The 21,329-nt window shown below is 50.7% G+C and overlaps 7 protein-coding genes across 7 annotated transcripts; 2 read left to right on the top strand and 5 right to left on the bottom strand.

Annotated features, from left to right (window-relative positions):
* Positions 1-2,112: 2,112 nt before the first annotated feature.
* Positions 2,113-3,495, bottom strand: LOZ57_001058 (uncharacterized protein; the record flags this gene model as incomplete). The annotated part of the gene is made up of 1 exon (XM_049250151.1): positions 2,113-3,495. The coding sequence occupies one exon, from the start codon at positions 3,493-3,495 to the stop codon at positions 2,113-2,115; it is 1,383 nt and encodes a 460-aa protein (XP_049111311.1).
* A 291-nt stretch (positions 3,496-3,786) lies between these two features.
* LOZ57_001057 (uncharacterized protein) lies at positions 3,787-5,397 on the bottom strand (the record flags this gene model as incomplete). The annotated part of the gene is made up of 1 exon (XM_049250150.1): positions 3,787-5,397. The coding sequence occupies one exon, from the start codon at positions 5,395-5,397 to the stop codon at positions 3,787-3,789; it is 1,611 nt and encodes a 536-aa protein (XP_049111310.1).
* A 986-nt stretch (positions 5,398-6,383) lies between these two features.
* Positions 6,384-9,161, top strand: LOZ57_001056 (uncharacterized protein; the record flags this gene model as incomplete). The annotated part of the gene is made up of 1 exon (XM_049250149.1): positions 6,384-9,161. One exon carries the CDS (start codon positions 6,384-6,386, stop codon positions 9,159-9,161), a length of 2,778 nt encoding a protein of 925 aa, XP_049111309.1.
* A 368-nt stretch (positions 9,162-9,529) lies between these two features.
* On the bottom strand, positions 9,530-11,233 carry LOZ57_001055 (uncharacterized protein; the record flags this gene model as incomplete). Its single annotated transcript, XM_049250148.1, has 4 exons — positions 9,530-10,408; positions 10,471-10,587; positions 10,725-11,039; positions 11,123-11,233. The coding sequence occupies 4 exons, from the start codon at positions 11,231-11,233 to the stop codon at positions 9,530-9,532; spliced, it is 1,422 nt and encodes a 473-aa protein (XP_049111308.1).
* An 846-nt stretch (positions 11,234-12,079) lies between these two features.
* Positions 12,080-13,720, top strand: LOZ57_001054 (uncharacterized protein; the record flags this gene model as incomplete). Its single annotated transcript, XM_049250147.1, has 1 exon — positions 12,080-13,720. One exon carries the CDS (start codon positions 12,080-12,082, stop codon positions 13,718-13,720), a length of 1,641 nt encoding a protein of 546 aa, XP_049111307.1.
* Positions 13,721-14,043: 323 nt separating this feature from the next.
* LOZ57_001053 (uncharacterized protein) lies at positions 14,044-15,152 on the bottom strand (the record flags this gene model as incomplete). The annotated part of the gene is made up of 3 exons (XM_049250146.1): positions 14,044-14,714; positions 14,890-15,006; positions 15,077-15,152. 3 exons carry the CDS (start codon positions 15,150-15,152, stop codon positions 14,044-14,046), a joined length of 864 nt encoding a protein of 287 aa, XP_049111306.1.
* A 1,311-nt stretch (positions 15,153-16,463) lies between these two features.
* Positions 16,464-21,295, bottom strand: LOZ57_001052 (uncharacterized protein; the record flags this gene model as incomplete). The annotated part of the gene is made up of 3 exons (XM_049250145.1): positions 16,464-16,543; positions 16,599-20,784; positions 20,840-21,295. The coding sequence occupies 3 exons, from the start codon at positions 21,293-21,295 to the stop codon at positions 16,464-16,466; spliced, it is 4,722 nt and encodes a 1,573-aa protein (XP_049111305.1).
* Positions 21,296-21,329: the final 34 nt, after the last annotated feature.

The following is a 21,329-nucleotide window of genomic DNA, read 5'->3' as shown; positions in this document are numbered from 1 at the left end:
AATGTAACCGCGAGCAGGAATGGCGGATGCGCGCGCGATCTCGCCCAAAAAAAAAAAAAAAACTCAATTCCCGCAGCCAGAGCCGATGCCGCGCTTCGTCAATTGCCTGCCCGTCGCTTGGTACGGAGTCCTCCTATTTACTACTACTAGTTGTATGATTAATATGGCAGTGCGCTCGCTTGCGTCTGGTGCGGTCCAGACCTCCCCCCAACATTCTTTTGTTTTAACTACTTGCTAGGTTGACTAGTTAGTTAGTTAGTTAACTGCCTGACTAGCTGGCTAGTTGCTCAGCAGCCGCAAAACAGCGGCAAAAACGGATCTTCCCCCCAGGCTGGCTGGCTGGCTGGCTGTGACTCGACGGGCGTCAGGCTGGATGAAAAGGATGGCCCGTTCTAGGATGCCGGCTACGACCCAGATAAGCAAGCCGACACAAGACGATATGCATACCACGGAAGTGTAGTTTGTTAGTGTAGCTGCTGTTATAGACTTCCCCGGGTCCTTAGCAGCGCCGCGATGTGCATTGATGGGTGATCCCCAATCCTTTGCGCCCGCCGTCCAGCTCGAGAACAGCTCTGCAAGAGTCTGGAACACCGTCGCTGAGACGTGCCTGGATCACATGCCTGTGGGTTGGGTGCGCCTCATCAACGTAACGATGTCGTCGTCGTCGTCGTTGTTGCTGTCGTGGTGGCCCTGCCCCTATAGCTAATTAAGCGACTCCGAATCTCCGGCAACGATGGAGTCCGATAGGCTTGTTTTATTTTTCCTTTCGTTAGGGCCGTCCTCTTGGAGAGGGAGGGGGGCGCCTGCACGTCCGCCATGTCGTGCATACGTAACTATCCAGCAGCGCACTTTATTGTCCCAGAGTGAAACGATCTCTCTTCTTTGACGTATGGATCGACGATAGAAGAAATGTGATAGCAACATACAGAAGATAGAAGGGAAAAAAGAAAAAAAGGAAAAAAATACCGAAATTAGTGGTAGATCGGTTCGTGCACCGATAGGTGTGAAATAGATTATAGATTATACAACCTGACAACTCACCCAGACTATCATAGTCTAGGCTTTCTAACGGTGCATCATTAATTTATGGGTCTAAGACACCCCAGTTTTGGTGCGAGAAACTTGCTTTCATCTAAACAGGGACAAAGGAGAAGGAAAGAAAAGCGAGCGAATTCAGGAACAAAACGTTCCATCCGCGAGACTGCAACATCTGGGGGGGGGCTGGGTGGGTGGTAATAAGACCGATAACAAAAGCAACCCGATCCCCGATCAACACATCACAAAACAAATTCTCAGCAATCGATGTAGCATCGGCGCCTCAATAACAATTACCTGGCACCAGGAAGAAACCGTGCCGTGGCGACGGGTTCATTCCATGGAGGGCAGCGCTAAAGGGGGTGTCCCTGTCGATCAAATGTCATCTTGGGTCGGAGGGGCGTCCAAGGGGATTCCTCGGAGATTTAGCTTTGATGGTATTTAAACGGTCGCCACTACATAACTATACCATGAGCTATAAGACTAGACGCGCGGCGATGATAAGTACAGGCGTACCAAGCAGCTGAACCAAAAATTATGATCGGTGCCATGGGTATGACTCCCACTGGAGGATGAGATGTCGAAAGCGAAATTATCCCCTCCCCCTATATCATCCTGCGCCTGAAGAAAAAAAAAAAAAAAATTAAAGAAAAAGGAGGTAATAATGAACCCTGGTGTTTCTCAAACGCCGTCTTGGTCACTCCGCCATGTGGCAGGCTCGAACATTGTTATTGAAATATGCAAGTAATCTTTTTTTTCTGCGCTGCGTGGGGTTCTGGGAGGCGTTGCGAAATGAGCTTTGAAACATCCACCCCTGCCGACCTTCTTTCGAAGTTTGGGATTCTAACAGTTTGTTTCATTCCAAGAGACAGGGATTCTGCCGCTGACGGAATTTGGCCCAGACTCGGGCGTCGGCCCGACCATACACTCATGCAGCTTTGTGCGTGTGTGCTCAGGGCGGGCTGCTTTTCAGATGCGGGGAGCGCTGGCGATGGAACACACAGTGCGACAATAATTCACTTCCCATGCTCCACGGTCCCTCGCTCCCGATAAGACGATGGGCCTTATCGTCGCCCGTCAACTTGCGACATAATACGCCTGGAGAGCGTAATACGCTGCCGTGCCGCCCAGCACCGTCGCTGCTAAGAGCCCGTTGCCCGCCCAGGTGAGACCCAGGTACGCGGCGGCGCCGACGATCACCTCCTTTCTCCGCGCGGCTGCCCGTCTGCTGTCCCAGTCTGGGTCAATCTCAAAGGGAGGCAGGTACGTGCTGGACTCGGGTAAGACACGCAGTGGAATCGACGCCGACAGGGCGACGGGGCGGTGGTCCGACGTCGAGAGTAGAGGCAGCGACGTGTAGCCGTGGACGTCGATGCCGTCCGACGCGCCCGCGGACGGGTGGTTGAGATAGAGGATCCGGTCGCACCAGCTCGGCCAGCGGTTCTCTGCCCATTTCCAGTGGCCGTTGCGGTCCGACGACGCGAGGCCGCGGGCCTCGTCCGAGTACTTATATGACGGCGCGAAGGTGATTTTGGACTCTTCGAAGTTGGTAAACGTCTTTCCAGCCTGCCGCTCGCGCGTTAGCTGGTCGCGTGCCAGCAAGTCTGCGAAGTGGCTGATGTTATTCGCCGTATCGCCCGTTGGCCGTGGGAAATTTTTGAAGTCATCCGGCGTTGGACGGCCATCCGCAGTGCGGTAGTTGAAGTCGCCCGCGACAAAGAGGTATGATCTTGGGGAGTAGAACGCCGACGAGTTCTTCAGTGGTGGCGAGGATGTGTCTCCGAGAAGCGGAACGCCTTCTTCGTCTTCCCGTGAGAGAGTGGCGTCCGCTACTGTCTCGGGCGCCTGTCGAGGCTCAAAAACAAGCCGTTCTGCAATGCTCTTCCAGTCCTCGTTGCGCCGCTCCCACTGGCTTTCATCCGGTGCTAGATGGGCGCTAACCAAAGTTACCTCCATGACACCGCCATCGTCATCCTCCTCGTCCCTCTGGTTCCTACCGTCACGCTCAACCAGATACCCGATTCTCGCCCCAACCGCACCCTTATTCCCCGCCTCTTGAACCCCTACTCCAACCCCTGCTGTCTGTATGTAGCGTATCCTCTCCACAATATCACGTCTGGCAAACACCATCAATGCAGTCATCCCAATATTCTTGGTCAGCATGTGCTGATACTGCGCATCCTGCGCCCGATGATCGGAAACCAAGGCCGACGCGCCCAAGTCTACTGCACGCTGGAGAGCATCGTAGTAAGGATCCAAATACGAGCCTCCGAGAAATGCATACGCAATTGGCGCAACTTCCTGGAGGGCGACGGCCAGGATCTCAGGTGCCTTCGTTCGCGCAGGGCTGATGGACGAAGCCGACTTGAGGGCGTCGAAGATATGGGGCGCGAAAACCTCCGGCTGGATGACGTTTCGGGCGCAGTTGAAGGTCAGGACATACACGCCGAGAGACTCCATGATTCGTCACAATTCGCTCCGACCGACGCGCTGCAGAAGGGACGACGAGGTCATCAACCTCTGTTCCCTGCTTTGTCTGGTGTTGACCGCTGAAGATGCGATGCAGGTGACGTCGTGCCAAGCCGTCATGTGATTCCCCTTCTTGCCGGCCCGGGGGTTGTCGCAACGAACCAACGAGCAAAGACGCTGAATGCCGTCCACCTTCTCCCGTGCTTCAAAAGAGCCGGCGTGAATGGATTACTGGCGATGGTTTTGGTGAATAGCAGGCGGGATGTTATAGACTAACTACGGCTAGGATTCCGCCCCCAGCATCTGCCTGCATACCCACATCGCTGTTTGTGTGTGCAGACTTTTTTGATCCCTCTCACCACCCTGGTCTACACCTGCAGGCTCTCCTTCGCCGGCGACTCCCAAACTACCCAGTGCCTGAAATATCACCACCTGATCGCGCATGAACATATCCAGCACTCTCCGCGACTTACCGCCCCCCAACGGGCCCTTGGAGTCTGACGGATCACTTCCTATCAGCTCATCCATCAAGTCGCTTACACATTGGGCAACCATGTCTTCGACTATGAACCGTATGCCACTGCTTGGCTTGGATTTTGTTTTCCCTCGTGATTTACCGTCCTTGGCTCCTTGATGGGATCTCCCGCTTGATCTCTGTGCCCCCTCGCTTCCGAATAGCGCATCCCGGCCAAGGCGGAATCCCGTCGATGTATGCGCAACGAGGAGGATATAGATGTGGGAGTAGTGGCGTGTCGGTTCCGAATGATATAGCCGAATAGTAGGCGGCTGCAGCCCTTGGGTGCTCCCGATCTGGCAGTTCAGTCCGCTGAATACTGCCTCAAACGTGCGATTCTCAACAAATTCGCGAATGGAATGCGGAGCGGAACGACCCCCAAGATCTTGTTCCTCTATAAGGTCGCTATCATCCGCTGCAGCGTCCGATCCTTCCAAGCCCTTACGTTCCCAGTCACTCTCACGCCCTTTCCCGAGCTTGCCCCCACTCTTCGGCCCCTTCCGACGTATAGAACCGCTCCCGGAGCCCACTTCGTCAAATCCCACGTCGGGTGCCAAAACTGTGATATCAATGTGTGTGATTGTTCCCCGCTCCATCATGTCGAGATTTATTCTTGGGAAGCATGGGGTTGATAATTTTGGGCAGCATGCGGGCTGTCTGTTGGGCAGAGGAGGCAGAGCATCCACTTTTTGGATTTCCAGTGGATGGATGAGGAACACTACTGCCCCAAGGTTTGTTCGCCCCCCCGTCCATCCACGACGCTTTAATGTCACTTTCAGCTGAGGTAGCCCAAGTCTCGCAAAGTTGGGAATGAGAACTTGGGAGACGTAGTCGTAAGATGGAGAAAAGGAAACGTTAGTCCCTCCGGTCATTTTCAACTTTATGGGAAATTCTGGAGGACTCTCGCCCTTCTCTGCTGTCCTAGCGGCCGCACATGCCCCGGCATACAAGATGTACGGGTACAGTGCTTGAAATATGAGGAATGCGGAGCCTGGAGTTGTCAGGCGAATGTTGTACTCAGACTTTATTGGCGGCACCCCGGTCACCGGCTCTAGCTTCATCGACTCCAGCAACGCTGTGATGTTGTCTGTACTGTCGTCATCAGCCACGCTGGCGTCAGTTTGAGTACCTTCGTTTTGTCCTCGTGGATAAAAGGTGATCTCGGAAGACCCGACGGTAGCACCTAGAGCAGACCCACCGCAGATGTCAAGTAAACACTGTATGGCTGCTGCGTGTGATGGCCTAAGTCCACGAGCTCCTTGTCTTCTCCCTCTGATTTTGGTGACTCTGACTGGCTGAGAGGTCAATGCTGAGAGCGCGATGGCGTTTCGTACTAGCTGGCCTCCGCCTTCGAGAGTGCTGCCATCGAGTTGAATCATACTGGGCAAACTATTCGTGTGGTTAGGGGGAGGGAAATTTGAAGTTCGTATCGTAGCTGTGTAGATGGACTCGCTGTGGAATGCTATCGGCCGCCGCCGATGAGCTTTCAGGTGTTATCCGTACTCAGTCAACAGAGAACTAAGCAAATTGAAGAGATTGTTCTAGCTACATAGAGAAAAGCAAATGGCCCTTATATACTCCGTACTCTGTGTCCGGTGCTCCCTGTTGGTTGCACCTTTCCAGGAATCAGTGGTGTTCCCCGCAACAATCTCGGGCCTGAGTGACTCATTGTTCGTCAAGCAGCGTGTAGATATACATGGCGACTGTAAAGACGGGCACCCACTAGGCGACAATCCCCTTTAGATTGTACGAAGTCTCTAATTGATTTACAATGATGGCGTTCCGTGGCTTTGAGACTGACCTTGTCGCCATCGTGGTCTTCAACCATCCAACCAACGGAGGACGTGACTCACAACGGTCTACAGAGCCGCTCGACAGGTTGAAGGTCTGAGACAATCCCCATGAGATTCTTGAGGCAGAAAAATGCTAATTTGTTGCTAGGAGCTTTAGTCCTTCGGTGGGCACTGTTGGCAGCAGGCTGGTTTACCATCTTGACTGCAGCTGACAGCCACCAGACATACGCTTCATCGGCGACCAAAGCTCCAGCTACTGCTATACATCCGCTAGACGGCACTGCGTCTTTTGTCTCGCTCTGCTGCAGGCGCTGCTGTCTCATGCTGTGTCCTCCCGCCTACCCTAGGCCGGTATGGCTTTCCCTTCGCTGCAGGTGTGGGTGCGACCTGCCGCAACATTGCCGTCGAGGCGGTTGTTTACGATTCAAACACAAAAGACTGGAGATGCTCCATCCCATATGTTTTGCAGAGTTTTAATGCATGCCAGCGTTATTTTGTATTCGCAATTCGAGTATCTTGACTTTAGTCACGTTGTATAATCTTACTCGTTGACACCAACCACCTCGCTCAAGATGGTCTCCAAGGGCACAAGTTTGAGCTCAAAGCTTAGGAGAAGCAAGTCATCCGCTTCAGTCAAGCCCCGGCGACGCGGCCAGTCTTTTGGGGAGCCCATCGAAGATGAAGCGGCTCAACAGCAGGCTTTGGCGGCTGCGTATCTCGCAATGCAACGAGCCGCAAAATCGTCGAGAGATGAATCCCATTCCAGCGAGATTGGACCAAACCATCATTCGATTCCATTTTCACAGTCTCAAAGTATTAAATCCATTGATACTAGTCGAATAAACCCAAACAATACGAGGCACACAAACTCTCGTCGAGCAGCTTCGTACGCAAACGATGCTTCCACTTCAGAAAATGACGAGAGGCCCCCAACTCATCTGCTACCCCCTTTATATGGTGTCGATGAATTTGGAGTACTTAGTGATGATATACCGTCCGTTCCATCCATACCTTCGTCGTACCGAAAGCTTCGACGATCCAAATCGATGTTTTCAGCTCGGTCACGCCCAGGTGATACCTCTGGCCGAAACCGAGATACCCTAGGCACTCGACACTTTGCTCGAACCACGCTTCGACGATCGATGTCCTTCTTTAGGGGAGAAAGCGAGCAACATGCAGGGAAGAATCGATCTGCAAATGGCGAAAAGGCCGCCATAAAACTAGCAAGGGATCAATTTTTACGGGCGTTAAGTCATAGTCCTCAATCCGGTACTACTGTCTCCAGTTATCGAAGAAGACGAAGTGAAATCAAGCCTTTCAGGAAGACTGTCCGGCCCCTTGGCTCCGCAACTAGTGATCACAGCAATTCCGGGGCTCAGTATACGGATGAACGACCCAAGGACCGACGAAAGAAAGTTCTTTCCGAATCAATAAAGAACGGCTTTCGGCGTCTATTTGGACGTCGTGTCTCTGAGCGAGACGATATGCCGTCTTCTCAAGCAGAATCTTGCCAATCGAATGTCAGCAATCCCACCGATCCACAACATCAAACAGATTCAGACATAAACAGTTCGTCAGCATCCCATGACGATCAACAAATGAGCAGTGCTTTTTCTCCTCATCATCAATCCAAAGATGAATGTGGTGCTAGTGTCCGGTCAATGAAAAGTTTCGATAGTACGGCTACATCAAACTCACGTGTCACAAGCTGGACAAATTCTACAGCTACTAATACGGTCACGGCTAGGCGGCCAGTAGAGAGTCGTTTATTCATTATTGAAGAACATGGAAATGCGATATTCGATGAAAAACCAAACCACAACTATCATGATGGATATTCCGCATTTAGACAGCCGATTGCCAGTTGCAGCGGTGAAAACTATGTGGATAGTCAGAGGGTCTATTCTGCTCTGATGCGAAGAATAGATGGATCTGATATGGAACAAAACGAAGATGGTACCATAACTCCACGGCCAGGCCCAAGTATCAGACGAGTACCAAGCGAAACCTCTTTGTGCTATGATCAACCTGTCGTCATTCCCCCAAGACGATCTCCAAGTGTCCGTAGTCAACGAAGGCTTCGTCGTGGCTATGCCGGAGCAAGCCTGACACCCCAGCAGATTGCCCATCGCAACGAAAGCATCGCTCGTTTCCATCGTCAAAGCGCCTTGGGACAATTTAATGCGAACTTTTCTGATTCGACCCCTCGTGGACGCCGTATTTCACGCGGTATCAAAATCCTCACAACTCCTACAAAGGTTAAAAATGATAACTCTGATGATGACACCTCTACTATCATGGTTAGGAGAACGCACCAAGAGAACTCCATTATATCTCCAAGCGTTTATTCAAGGTCTGGTGGTACGCCAGATCGCTGTGACAGTCGAAGTGATTCTGAGTCCGGTGGGGACCGAGGAACGGCCACGATCATTACCAGTGAGAGGCTTCCGTACAGGCCTCGCGGTCGTGATAGAATGCTGAAAGGTAGCGCCGATTGGAAATCTTGGATTACATCCCAAATGGATCTTATTGATAAACCAGGCCCCCCTGAGAGCTTAAATGTACAGTTTGTCCCAGAAAGAGGCCATTACCGAGAAAATACCCAAATCGACGATGCAGCATCTGATATTGAGGATGTTAGCCATTCTCCTGGACGAGATAAGGGAGTGCTTATGGGAATACCTGAACAATTTCTTGAAGGCCAGCAGATGCAAGAATCGGAGCCTCCATACCTGACGGAGCTTATTCCTGTATCCCAGAATAATTTTTCTCGCCCTATTCGTTGCAGCTCTAGGACATCCATGTCACTCGGCGTTACAAATGTGCGAAGACCATCTCTGATAGAGGCAAATGCTCCAGCCTGCAGTGGCTCGGCTGTGGTTGAAACTGGAGCCCCTTCGCAGGCCGAAAACGGAACCGTTCGACTTGGAATTACGTCAAGAACTCCCAATCAGTTCCCACTGACGTACCGCAAAACACGTCTACCTGATTTATTTAAGCCTCAAGCGGTGTCGCCACGGGATGGTGTGGATGCCGGTAGCCCCACGCCCGTGCGCTCTCGCCATGGCAGAAATCTCCCTGTTTCTTTGTATGCTAGTGATATAAAAGGGGCCTCTCGATCCACCACAATACGGCCTTGGAACAACGATGGGCTAACCACTAAAGAAAATAATAAGGGAATGGGTGAAAACATCCCGCCTAGGATGAATGAGACGTCTGAGGGCTTATCGAGGCTAAGTGAACTGCACTCTACCATCAGTAGCAAACGAATGGTTGATATATTTTTAAGTGACAGGAGGCGACACCTGGGAAGCTCTGAAGATAGTACGGCTGACTCCGCATTTCTCTAATGAATGAGCAAGGTATTAATTATATGCTCAAAGTATGATAAACTTGTATACACTGGTTGTAGGGTTTGTTCCGAAGAAAAAGTGCTTTTAGATATTGATACTCTTTTCATAAGTATATACTACCAGGCTGCAACCCCTTTATCTGTCTGGAGGTACATTTGTTTGAGAAGAACGCATTTTTATTATATCAATTGGACAGTAGATATGTTCCAGCCAGAATGTTATTTTTTACATATGGAGAATATTTTCTTATCAACTACAAATCAAGGAATGGGGTAATGTGTCTTTTTGTCACGAATAAAAAACGTTTTGACGTGGGTACGGCGAGATATGATGGGAAACAAGGTCTCGCAAAGACTGGCTCCCATTTAAGAACAATAATTGGCTGGAAAACTGCCCCTGATGCCTCTGAGTTCCCCCTGCCACCAATCATCCGTGCTTTCAGTTCTTTTTATGACACGAATACGATCACCCTCTTTGAAGGCAAGGTCACCTTCACCCTGGCCACCAAAGTCATACAGGGCAGTGACGAAGCGTATATTTGACGAAACGGACCTTGGCGGCGGTGGAGGTGGCGGCGGGGGTTTTTTCTTCGCTACTGCAGCAGCCATTGCTGCGATTCCGGCGGACTGTGCGGGTGCCTTCCATGACTGTGCTTGTGAGAGGGGAGGTGTGAAGGTTGGCTGTGGAGTGTGATAGGGGGAGGTATCGGGGGAGTCAGTGGAGATTCGGTGTTGGCTGGGAGGAGAGTATTGGCGAGACCGGTGGGTGGTCATGAGATTGCCGGTTGAAGCTGTATTCAGGGAGTTGATTCGTGGGCGGGTGTCTGTTGGCACGGACGGGGGTGCATGCATGGTGCGAGCGGGCGAGATGGATGGTTTACGGAGGGCGGGCGTTGAGCTGGCATGCCGCGAACCGATGCCGTTCGATATCGCCGGGCTCTTGTGGTCGTCTGAGGTTCTAGGCTGGCGGCCTGTCTTTCCGTGTGTAACACAGCCGATTGATTCCGTCTCACGTTGTATAGGGAGAAATTCGTGCTCCCAGACCTGGATCACTTCATCCATCGGCGGAGGCGGAGACGGGAAGTTCTGTGCCAAGGAGTAGTTGTGTAACGAGGTGTAGTATAATGCAAGCAGGGTGTTTTGGATCTCGATTTGGGCGCCCAGGATGGGCGGGAGGAGCGAGAATGTGGCCGTGATGAGAGCGGGTAGATGCCCACGAAGATGCTCGTCAGCCGCTTGGTATTCCTTGGAATCTATTAGCTTGACAACTCCATTATAACTCTGAAAGTAGAGATCAGAGCACCAACCTCCTTGGCCTTATTGAGGTCAATTTCTGCCTTAGCAAGATTTGAGTTCTCCCGGTCCGACCGTTTTGATTTCTTTCGAGCTGTGTCCACTCTATTTTGATATCGTTCGTAGTCGAGCTATAGCCAAATGTCAGATCCCATATTTTACTTGCCGTTTTCTTCCCATCGTAGATGCAATTGCTCCAATGGAGCAATCTGCACCTCAGAAATGTAGCTTTTCTCATAGGGCAAAAAGGGCGGGTGAGCTCTCTGACCTTTTTATCGTCTCGCTTTTTGATGACCTTCTTGAATGGCTGGAGGTAGTCTTTTGCTTCCATTGCTGGCTTTATCATCCTGCTATCGACTGTGTTGATCTCCGCCAGGAGATCAACTCGTAGCGACTCATACTCTTCGTTCAACTTGGCAGTCCGCTCGAGGGTTGCCTCCGGGGTAATGGCAGGGGGATGAGCTGTAGGCTCCGATGAGCCTACAATGGGATGGTAGAGGGATTCGAACTCCTGTAGCAGTCGAGCCTGATATGTGAGGATCGACGACCAGGCATCACGCCAGGCTTTGCTGGAATCAATGATCTGTCAAAGACAGACACGCATTAGCCCTCAGCTGCAAAATAGGGAGCCTCGAGTCTTCCACAGCAGGTCTTCTGTATGCGTACCTTTGTTAGCAGCTTGTCCGCGTTGTCGAAGTCCTTGAGCAGCACGGAGACATGGCTCTCGTCGGCGGACCTCTTCATCAGCTTGCCGAACTGCCTGTGCATGGTCAACATGGCGGCGGCGGGAGGACGCCAGGGCGTCAGGCGGCAGAGATGCAATTGAGTCTCGTCCCAGCGCAGAACGACGGGCCTCAGGAGGGGTGCTGGACGGGCGACGGGGCGGGCTGGGCGAGAGGCGGGATGGATGTCGCGGGCGCTGCGTCACCGGGACTGGGATCCGGGCTACTAAGCGTTTCAGCAAGCCTTTGACAGCACGACTAGCGACGGCTCGCAGGCCTTGAACTGCTTCGCAAGCCTGGCGGTGCTGGTCACCCCGAGACAGCCCGCCTGCTTGCGCCGGGCTGGTGGCTTGACCTGTTCCCTGCACGCGACGCTGGGCTTGCGTAGTTACGCCCACGGCCGTATGCCCACGACGCCCAACAGGCTGCCCGAGACAGTCAAGCTCAGCTTAGCCGGGGGCTGCGGCTCCCGCCTCCCTTGAGCAGCGCCCGGCCGGCAACCACGGGCGTTTCAGAGCGAGCCTGCGCTGGCGGTGTGAAACGGGGGCGGCCAGTGCAGTTGGCGAGCGCGAAACAAGTGTCGCACCCCCCGCTGCGCTGGTCTACAGAGGCGCCCTGATCGTCCGACTCCAGGGCCGCTTTGCCTGCTTGATATCGCGATTCTCTTGTCTAGCAGTGCGGTTCTGGCGCGGCGAGGAGACGTCCAGTGCTCCAACTGGGTTCTGGATGACGTCCTCCTACATACCAGCATCCGCCCCTGCAGCTCAGGCTCGCCCCGCAATGATCCGACAGACCTTGCGATGGCGAGGTTCTTGTCTTGATATCAAAATCCCTGCAGATAACTACGGGCTGCTGACTAAGCCGTCACGTCCCGTCGCGTCCAACGACGAGGACCACGACCATGACCACGACAAGGACACGGTCAACGACACGGTCAACGACACGACACACGGGGAACTGGCGTCCTGACCTTCGTGTGACTGGTGTGATCATGAGCACTGTACCGTCGTTCCGGTCGTCGTCCTCTTTCTCCGCCGGTCAAACCTCAAACACAGCGCCTGTCATCAAGTATCGCTGTCTGTATACCTACGACGTGAAGCGCAAAGCAAAGCGATGGCAGGATGGATTTGTCTCTTTTCATACATTTAATCGGCGGCTCATGACCTATGGCAACGCTGGGGACTTTGTTGGAGATCTACATCTGCGAGAAGGCCATACAATCCGCGACGGAGACCAGCTGGAGCTCGAGCGGGGTATTCTTGTTGACGTTGGAGAATGTTTGGAGACTTCAGAGAGCGATTTAACGGAGTTGCTTGACAAGAGGCGGCCGAATCCTACGTCATCGGCTTTCCAAGTGCTAGGCCGGTCTGCTGGTACTGGCACTGGTGCTGGAGTCGGGGCTCCTTCCAAAACAAAATCGTTGAAAGAACTCTTGGGGAATCATCGGACTCCCACAGGCAGAGCTGCACTACCAGCAAAATCTCCGTTCGAATTGTGTAATGAAAATGCCGACGCTACACACAGGCAGGTTGCAGAACTGCCCAATAAAAGAAGAAAGGTGTCAGGGGTCCGCGGCGAGCTGGAGAATCGTGATCCCTTTGCTCCCGACTCTGAACAAAAGGCTGATAATCAAGCTCGTCAAGGAGCTGGCAGTAATCGTAGCAGCAAGGTCAATAACGCCTTGCTGGATGAATCTTCGTTAAGTTTTCAGCCAGCGAGTGCTCTGAAAATATCATCGTCGTCCCGAGCAGAGCGCGATCGCAAAGGCTCCAAAAAATCCCAGCCAAGCAATCAAAAATCTATCGCAACTATGCTCCATGGACAGAAAGCAATTACAGCATATCCATTATCTATAGAAAACCCGCGGAATAAGCTCATGTGTTTAGAATCAAAGAGGCGTCCCGTTGAGAGGAAGCAGACAATTAAAAACGAAAATATTAACGATGCTGATCCTTCTGTTGACTGTCCAAATGAGAATTTCCCCGTAAAAACCCGCCAAAAATCAGACTTGCCGATATCGCAAAGCGGAAAAAGATCCGCTCTATCTTCAGTGAGCGGTAACTACTCCCTAGACTTTGTTCCATCTACCTCTACGATGCGTGTGCTTGAAGAATCCATCTGCGAGTCTGATATACCTCCAAGCACCCAGAGGACAAAACCAATATCTGATTTTTTCAAGCCTAGCCAATCGCAGGCTCTGGTAACACCCGGCGAACAAGACCGCATTGGACCGCCGGAACGACTCAAGCAAATTTCGCGAAGCCTTTCAGACTCGACATCATTAGCCCACAACAAATCAATGGACTCTACAGGCGTTATCCCTCGCCAAAAGGAATGCCTCCAAAAGTCTCTGTCAGACACCTCTTCGCTGAGAAATAGACTGAACGGGCCATGTAGTTCTATACAGACACGATTAATGACTACTAATGATTACCTTCCACTGGATGGTGGGACAGAAGATGAAGAACAGGGACCTTGGACAAGTGAAGCCCTAGATTTGTTTGATTGGTGGCCACCGGGCCGGCCTAAACCCATCGCCTAGTTGATAGAAAGATACCCTAATGACTTTTTTGAATATATGTTTTTTTGTAAATACTGCATGAATTTAACGACGTGAATTGCCACCTATTCTCAGGCAGCCTCAGAGCAATCACCATAGACGCCACACTATTTAAATCCCAAGAGCACCAGAAAAGAGTTTAGATCGATTGATATCTATGGAATCATTTCTAAATTATATAAGAGTGAACAATAACTGTGCTCGAGACCCCAGGATGCACCAAGCCTAAATGATGCCCGAAAAAGCGTGTCCATAGCTATGGCAACGCGGCCACAGTAGAGATGGGCATATCCCTAACTTATTCTTTAACCTCTTTTCACCAGTGTTCCGCTGATGTACGGTATCGCACTCCATCCAAAGGACAGTTCTAAGGTATCGGTTTCCCATCCGCCATCCTTTGCAGCAGCCATGACCAGTGATTTTCTAGTGTTCCTCCCCAACTGACAATCCCCGACGAAAAACGGCCAACCGAGTAAGGTATAAAATATCTGCGCCAGCCTTCCCAGAACACTCCCATTTTTCGCATACCAAGGATTCGCCACATGTTCCGCAACCAGCATCTTGCCGCCCGGTTTCAGCAATTGGTACAACCCACGAATTGTATCGTCAGGGTTTGGTACAGAGCAAAGGACGCGCACGCAGACAATGGTGTCGAAGACCCCGCTGGCCAGATCTTCAAAGCCAGCTTTGTCCAGCGCAGGGACGAGAGACTGCGGCTGTGCCCCGCAATGCAAAATTTTGTATGTCGACGATTTACCACAGCGTTCAGCCTTTGCTTGTAAGTCGGCGTGGAGATCTTGAGTTGGCTCGGCGCCATAGATAACTTTGATGCCGGGGTTGGTGAATAATGGAGTTTGAGTTCCCGTTCCTGGACCAATATCGAGAATTACTCCCTTGGCGGTGGCAAGAAGCGGTGGCAGAAGGGCGTTTGAGCCCACAGGCTCAGCTTCTGTTGCGGCTTCGGGGCTTCTGGCTCCTAAACGCCGCTCTTAGTTCCAAAATACTACTAAATACTGCCGGGGATTAATGAAAAAATTAGGGTACGGCTGCAATAATGAAGAAGTTGAAGCACAAAACTTCCATGTCAAATTCGGCACGTTTGCTTCAAACAGCTGGGGTGGCTCGGCCTGCTAACTGTTCAAACTTCATACCTGAAAATTCGATCCAAAATTTTGCAAATGCTTCAGATCTAATCTGTGACATCCTCAGAATTGGAGCGAGGATTTCTCCCCGCCGAAACACCGTGTCAAAGAATACTACCGCGAAATCTGCAGATAAGAATTAGCACTCGCCAACCAGAACAACTGCCAACCCTGGGCCTGACAACAGACAGCTTACGTCGCGCGCTGGATACCAATATTGATCCAGGTTCAATCATGTCACTAAGCTGCTGAGAAAAGGCAGGATGCGCCATCTTGACCGATCTAACTGTTGTCGAGAAGAATGAATTCTGCGCCGCGCTTCTCCGCTTTTGAAGTTCTTGAAGAGAACAGGGATCGTGAGGCCCGTTCGTCCCTTTGCTTCAGTTCCCGGCATCGGCTCCACATTTCGTTAGCTTGATTTGGCTTCCGAGGAGTGGGCGTTCGGCTTCAAGCGGGGAAGACTAGCGCGTAAATTGAGCATATCGGTGTTTGATTGATATTCACCACCTAGAGACATCAATTTGTTCTTCCTTCACATTTGAGTACAAAAAAAGGGGCGGCTGCACGACAAATAGCTCTCCGTAGTGAATGGAAATGTTCATACACCCTTCGATTGGCCCAATCGCCATTCCAGGGCAATGCAAACAGGGCAAACCACAAAGGCAAACTATGCAGTAGTTAACTAACTGACTAACTAGCCAATAACCATATGGCAAATAAACAAACATAGCAAACATGTCAATCAACCCTTACCATTGTATGGGTCGAGAAAGGGGCCAAGTGCGCAAACAAGCTACGGGTCGTAAATAAAACCAAGAGGTGACAGGACATAATCAGATCCATCGAATATTGGTATTCTCGATATTTAGCCGTTTGGCTATGTGCCAGCCTTCCAACCCCCCTTGACGGTCGTATGTCAAAGCATGACTTCAGTACGTACCCAAAAAAATCGCAGATGTCCACAAGGAGCTTCATTCAGAATCAACCATATATGGCAGTATAGCTCGAATACAGGAACATACATGTTATCTTCAGAAACAAGAAAAAGGACATTCACACTACAAAAGGATATTTTCAAATAGAGGAGAAGGAAGCGAAGAAATAGGAAGCCCAAAAATAGTCTGAGGAGCAAGTAAGTAGTTTGTAGAAAACAAAGGGGATTACGATTTCATAAAAGGGGGGAACGAGTGGTCAGTTAGAAGACACGAACAAAAAAAAATAACATACTGAGAAGTGCAATGCACATCCATCAAGAACAAGTAAAACAAAGGAAAGTCACTCTGCAACAGCATACATCTAGAGGCTAAATACAGCTGGAGTGAACTCAAAATAGCAAATTACTCAGCGCTCATCTCTGCAGCTAAAACACAGTATGTAAACAAGAAAAGGTCAAGTTTAGGGCTGAATAAATGCACTAAACAATCGTCAAAGGCACCGAAATACAAACAAGTATTTTGATTGAAAAAGAGAGAAGATATCAAGGAAATTCGTCCACAACATACAGCTTCCAATGTTCTTTTGTGAGGTGTCAAAAATGCCCCGGAAAAAAGCTTGAGGCAAAATGCACAGTAACAACCAGAGAATTAGGTATGGGCGTTTGTTAGAGGGCTAAGTCGACTACTATACCGACTTGTTCTTGGTAGCGAACTGACATCGTGTTTGCCTGGGCAGTATTAGTATCTAATGACTATACTTTTCGGATACGTAAATAGACTCACCGTCACAGCAAGCCCGCACATTCTCTAGTCGATCAGCGTCTCTCTCTTGCCTTTCAATCACCCGTCTAAAATCCTCAGCACTGTCATTGCTAGCGGCACTGGTAGTGTCAATGCTCGTGTTGGCATTTCCGTATCTACTTCGCCGGCTAGAAAACGTTGATTTTATTCCTGATGGCCTCAATACACCGCTCATTCTTGATACAGAGCCCTGTCTATTCTGCTCATGGCGCAGAGATGACCCCGGGCGGCTGGATATTGATGGAGAAGCCTGGTTCGGGGTGATTGGTCGGCGGAGAGTAGGTGTCACTTCAATGAACTGCTTCGAAATCGCACGAGTAGTATGGCTATTACGAGAAGAAACCGATCTGCGAGACTCAGCTTGTCGGGAAACACGGCCGTTTGTGGAATTAATTTCGCTACTGGCTTCCCAACCACCGTCTTCATCATTGCTCTCACCGTCAGCCGTTCTAATTAGAAGGTAGGAAAGAGCATTGAACCATGTTTCATGTCGCTGACTCGTAGCTGCTGTGAATTTGATAACACGCCCAGGGGTTACGATCTCCAGGCTTTTTCGGTGAAGACCAGGGGGATATGGATTATCATCGTTGACGACACGAACAGCCTCAATAGCAACACTTTTTGCTTTATGCTGCATCTTTCCAGCAACTTGTGGATCATGTGTGCTCCAATATAACGTTCGTGTATACGGGTGAACCCAAAAATATCTTTGATGTCGTGTATTAGACATATCCGATCTGCCTGGCTTTCGGGTATACTTCCACAAAAATTCCCCAATCATCGTCTGTGTAATTGCTTGGATCATACGAGGGTCGGCGCCCGAGTCAAAGGGGTAGGCTCCTTTCGCCAAGTTAAACCTTTCGTCCAGTTCCGAGGCAAAAGATGATACAGAAGAGCGACGAGAGGTCATACTAGTACTTGTTCGCCTGAAATTTGTTCGAGGGGTGGTCAAATTTCGGACAGACGCACGGCTAGTTTGATCATTTGGCGTATGGGGTCGAGTGTTGCTAGCCCCGCGATAAGACGATGCTGGTGCAGTTGGGGGTCCCATGATAGAGATTGAGTTATCCAAAGGTACTTTCTGAGTAGCTGCAGCAATAGCTTGCTTATGATCAACAGGAAGAGGTGGATGTGAGAAGCTATTAAAGCGTTGGCTACCAGCGCTGCCAGGCCTTCTAGAAGCCGGGTGACCTGGGTTGAGGAAAACACCAGTCTGGCTAGGCTGCTGATGTTTCGCTTTGGGGGTAGCGGAGGGGGACGCTTGAGTACTCAAAATGCCTTCTTGAGCCTGTTTGTTTTCAATGGCAGTCACGGGACGGCTGCTCTGACGTTCTATCAAAAGTTTGTCGATCTGAGCACCGGTTAGGATAGTTTGTGCAGATACTTCGGAAGTATCCACGGCCTGACGTGATGGCACTTCCGATACCGCAGGTACCGCTTGAACCGTGGGACTCTCATTAGACTCCACGACCTTAGATGTTGGCGAAGTGTCAACTCCCTTATCTGAAGTCGAAATACCATGTTGGATACCACGATCATTCACAACAGGCCCAGAGGAAATGTGGCTTGGTATCTGTGAAGCCAATAGAAGACCTCCAAGAGAGCCGCTTGTTTGAACTGCTGTCATTGGCCGTTTCGGCGTTGATTCTGCGTGCTGAATCGGGCTTAATGCTAGCTCAACCGTAGGTATTGAGACACTTGGTTCCTGGGGCGGAGTTCCCGAGGTAATTATTGGGGAGAGTTCTAATACTGGTGGCTCCGATGGGCCAATGACAGTGGGTATGGTAGAGGTGGAATGAATGGACGATATTACTAGTTCTGATGTAGACTTAGTGGGCTCGACTGGAACGATAGGTGCGGTATTCGTAGAAGTAATTTGGGATAGTTGCATTTCCATGGATGAGGTCTGCTGTTGGGCTTGGGTTGGCGTGGTGGCTAAAGGAATGGTGTGCTCAGAGTAGATGGACGAATTAGCAAGGGAGGCTGATTTTTTGGACATAGGAATGGGGATTGGCACAGCCCCAGCAGCCATATGGCCGTTATTTTGCGGTTTCTCTGCTGCTAGTATTGGCGGTATATCGAGAGTTGTCGTGATTCCACTTTCCGAATAGGAGTTGGGTTCAGGTGTGACAGATTGGGTAGCTGGTTCATTGGACATAGCAATGGGGATAGGCACAGTCCCAATAGCCATATGGCTGTCATGGTGTGGTTTCTCTGATACCGGTATCGGGGGTATATCAAGAGTTGTCATAATCTCACTTTCGGAGCGGCAGCTAGGTTCGGATGGGGCAGCCTGGGTAGCGGAGTCGGTGAGAACAACCCTTTCGTAAGTAGTAGAGGCGTCTGCGAATTCTCGGGCTTCTGTCGACGTTCCTATGTGTTTAACTTCGGCGACATTGGTTAGGAGTTCGGTCATCGTAGAAGAATCAATCATAGAAATGTGTTTTGAAGTAGACGGGCGACTTGAATCTGGGAAAGTTGCAAAGCTTTGTCGACGACTCGGCGTAGAGACTTCCGAAGCTGTATTTGAGCGAAGGGGTGCACCGAATTCGCCATCGCTTCCGGCTCCAACAAAGCCGTCAAGCTCAGCGAAAAGACTCTGTCCACCTGATACCGTTCTTTGATGTGGACTTTGAGGAGGGCTGTTTAAGCTTGCAGGTGAGTCGCGGGGACTCAGTGGAACACTTCCCTGACGCGTATGAACTTCCTGTGAGGCCCGATTCCGTCGCCCTCGGCTCATCTTAAGTCGATAACGTGGGGGCTGAGTTTGCACAGGCGTTCGTACCTCAGTGTATTCATCCTCATCTCCAGAAGTAGAAGCAGTGCTGACGAAAGAGATAGGCCTGCTAGCAGGCAATTGCCCAGGACGTTTGACGCGAATTGTGTCGGTACGGCCGGCCCGGGATTCGGTTTCAGTAAGATCGTCGCTGCTGTCGCCAACAAAGTTCTCGGCTCCGGTTTGGAAGGCATCACTTTCAGTGGCTGTTTCGCGTTCGTTTGCAGTCTCAAATCCTTCAGTTTCATTCGCTGTTTGATAGGCATCACTTGCTGAAGCCGAGTCCATTCCAGATTGAAATACAGGGCGTCTGCTTGGGGGAATAGCACGAGTGGGGCTTGGTTCAAAAGATTCATCTTCCCAGTCGGGCTCAGCGACTTCTATCTGGGTAGTTCCCCTTCTGCCGGCGCCAAGCATCTCTGGTCGCGGTGGCTTCTTAAAGGCGTCCGCTTTCTGCTTTTGTCGTCTGTTGTGGGAGCTTAGCGGCCGAGCAGGCTCTGTACGACGTTGTTCCAGCTCATCTCTTGCTTCTTGCAGCATGCGCTTAAGCTCAATTTTCTCTGTTTTTTCCCTATGGATGGTGCCTTTAAGAGTTTGAATCATTCTGTGAGCATGATGTAATGAGCTTTTCAGAGTCTCCGACTCTAGATGTCCATGACGTGGTGTTGGCTTGTTTGGTGACGGGGGCGGCGAATTCTCAGGTGTTGATTCATCTGACTTTTTGTTTTCTTCTTCCAAAGTGAGATTCTTACCAAAATCTGTCTCATTATGACGGAGTTTTGCCGCAACAGCTTTAGCAAGTTCCTGGTTTTGCCCTGCTAGCTCTTCAACTTTATGTTGAAGGGATTTGCGCTCAGTTTCCCCAAGATTTACGTTGCGACGCAAAATATGAAGTTCAGAATCATATGTCTTCTGGGCTGTGAGATTCTCTTCAGTGAGTTTACCGTGAGCTTGTTTGAGTTCATCTAGCTCCCGCTGAATGTTGCTCTTTTCAATCGCGAGTGCATTTAGGCTGGTAGTTAGGCGACTTTCCCGGTCTGATGATTCCTTTGCAGCAGCTAGAAGCTCATGAGTCTGTGTTTCCAAGCCCCAGTTTTCATCTTTATAGCGCTGTTCACTCTCGTCAAGGGATCTGAGTCGCTGTGTAAACCCTTCAGCTTCAAGTTCAAGACGAGATTTCTCAAGATTTAATGCTTTCACTGTTTCTTCTCGCTCCGCAAGGAGTATTTGTAATTGGCGGACCTGAGCGAGTAGAGACGTACTAATTTCGGTCGCAAATTCTATGTCGTGGACCCGGGTCGATGGCTGGTTGCGCTGCTTACGGGATGGAACTGATACTTTCGAAGGCGAATTGGTGGCCTGGCTAGAGAATACGGACGGGCTCGCGTGGTGCTGAAAAAAAAATGCAATTAACAATTTGCCAGAAACATCAATTTCATACCCTTACACGAGAATCCAATGAGGGCGTGGTTAAGCCGTCGTCCTGGCCCATTGCCCTCATCCTAGGTCCAAGAGCAACCCTTGCAGTCTCTCGCCCTATCTCATTGTACTCCTTCTCCAGGTCCTGCAATCGTTGCCGTAGATCAGGGCCAATTTCCCCGTCTGCCTGTTGTCTTTCGACTTCCCCCAACTTCTCCGAGAGCTCTCTCTGCTGCTCCACTAAAGATGTGCCAAGCTTGGACGTTTCTTGTAATCTGCGCTCCGTCTCCGCCAAATGCGCCTCGAGGGCGCGCTTTATTTGCAGAGTAGAAGAAGCATTTAACGAGAAGAAATGTGTATCAAAAGACGTATAGCGGTGTGGTTGGGAGTAGTTTCCGACCGCCGTATGGGAAACAAACGGGTCCTCCAAATCCACCCCATTATCACTCGTAACTCCGGGGTGATACGAACGGGATTCGGCCATGGTGCGCGTCGAGATTCAATGGCGGGACGAGCTA

Source organism: Ophidiomyces ophidiicola, assembly GCF_022830035.1.
Source record: "Ophidiomyces ophidiicola strain CBS 122913 chromosome Unknown scaffold_2, whole genome shotgun sequence".
Lineage (NCBI taxonomy): Eukaryota > Fungi > Ascomycota > Eurotiomycetes > Onygenales > Onygenaceae > Ophidiomyces > Ophidiomyces ophidiicola.
This window is presented reverse-complemented; position numbering and strand designations above follow the sequence as displayed.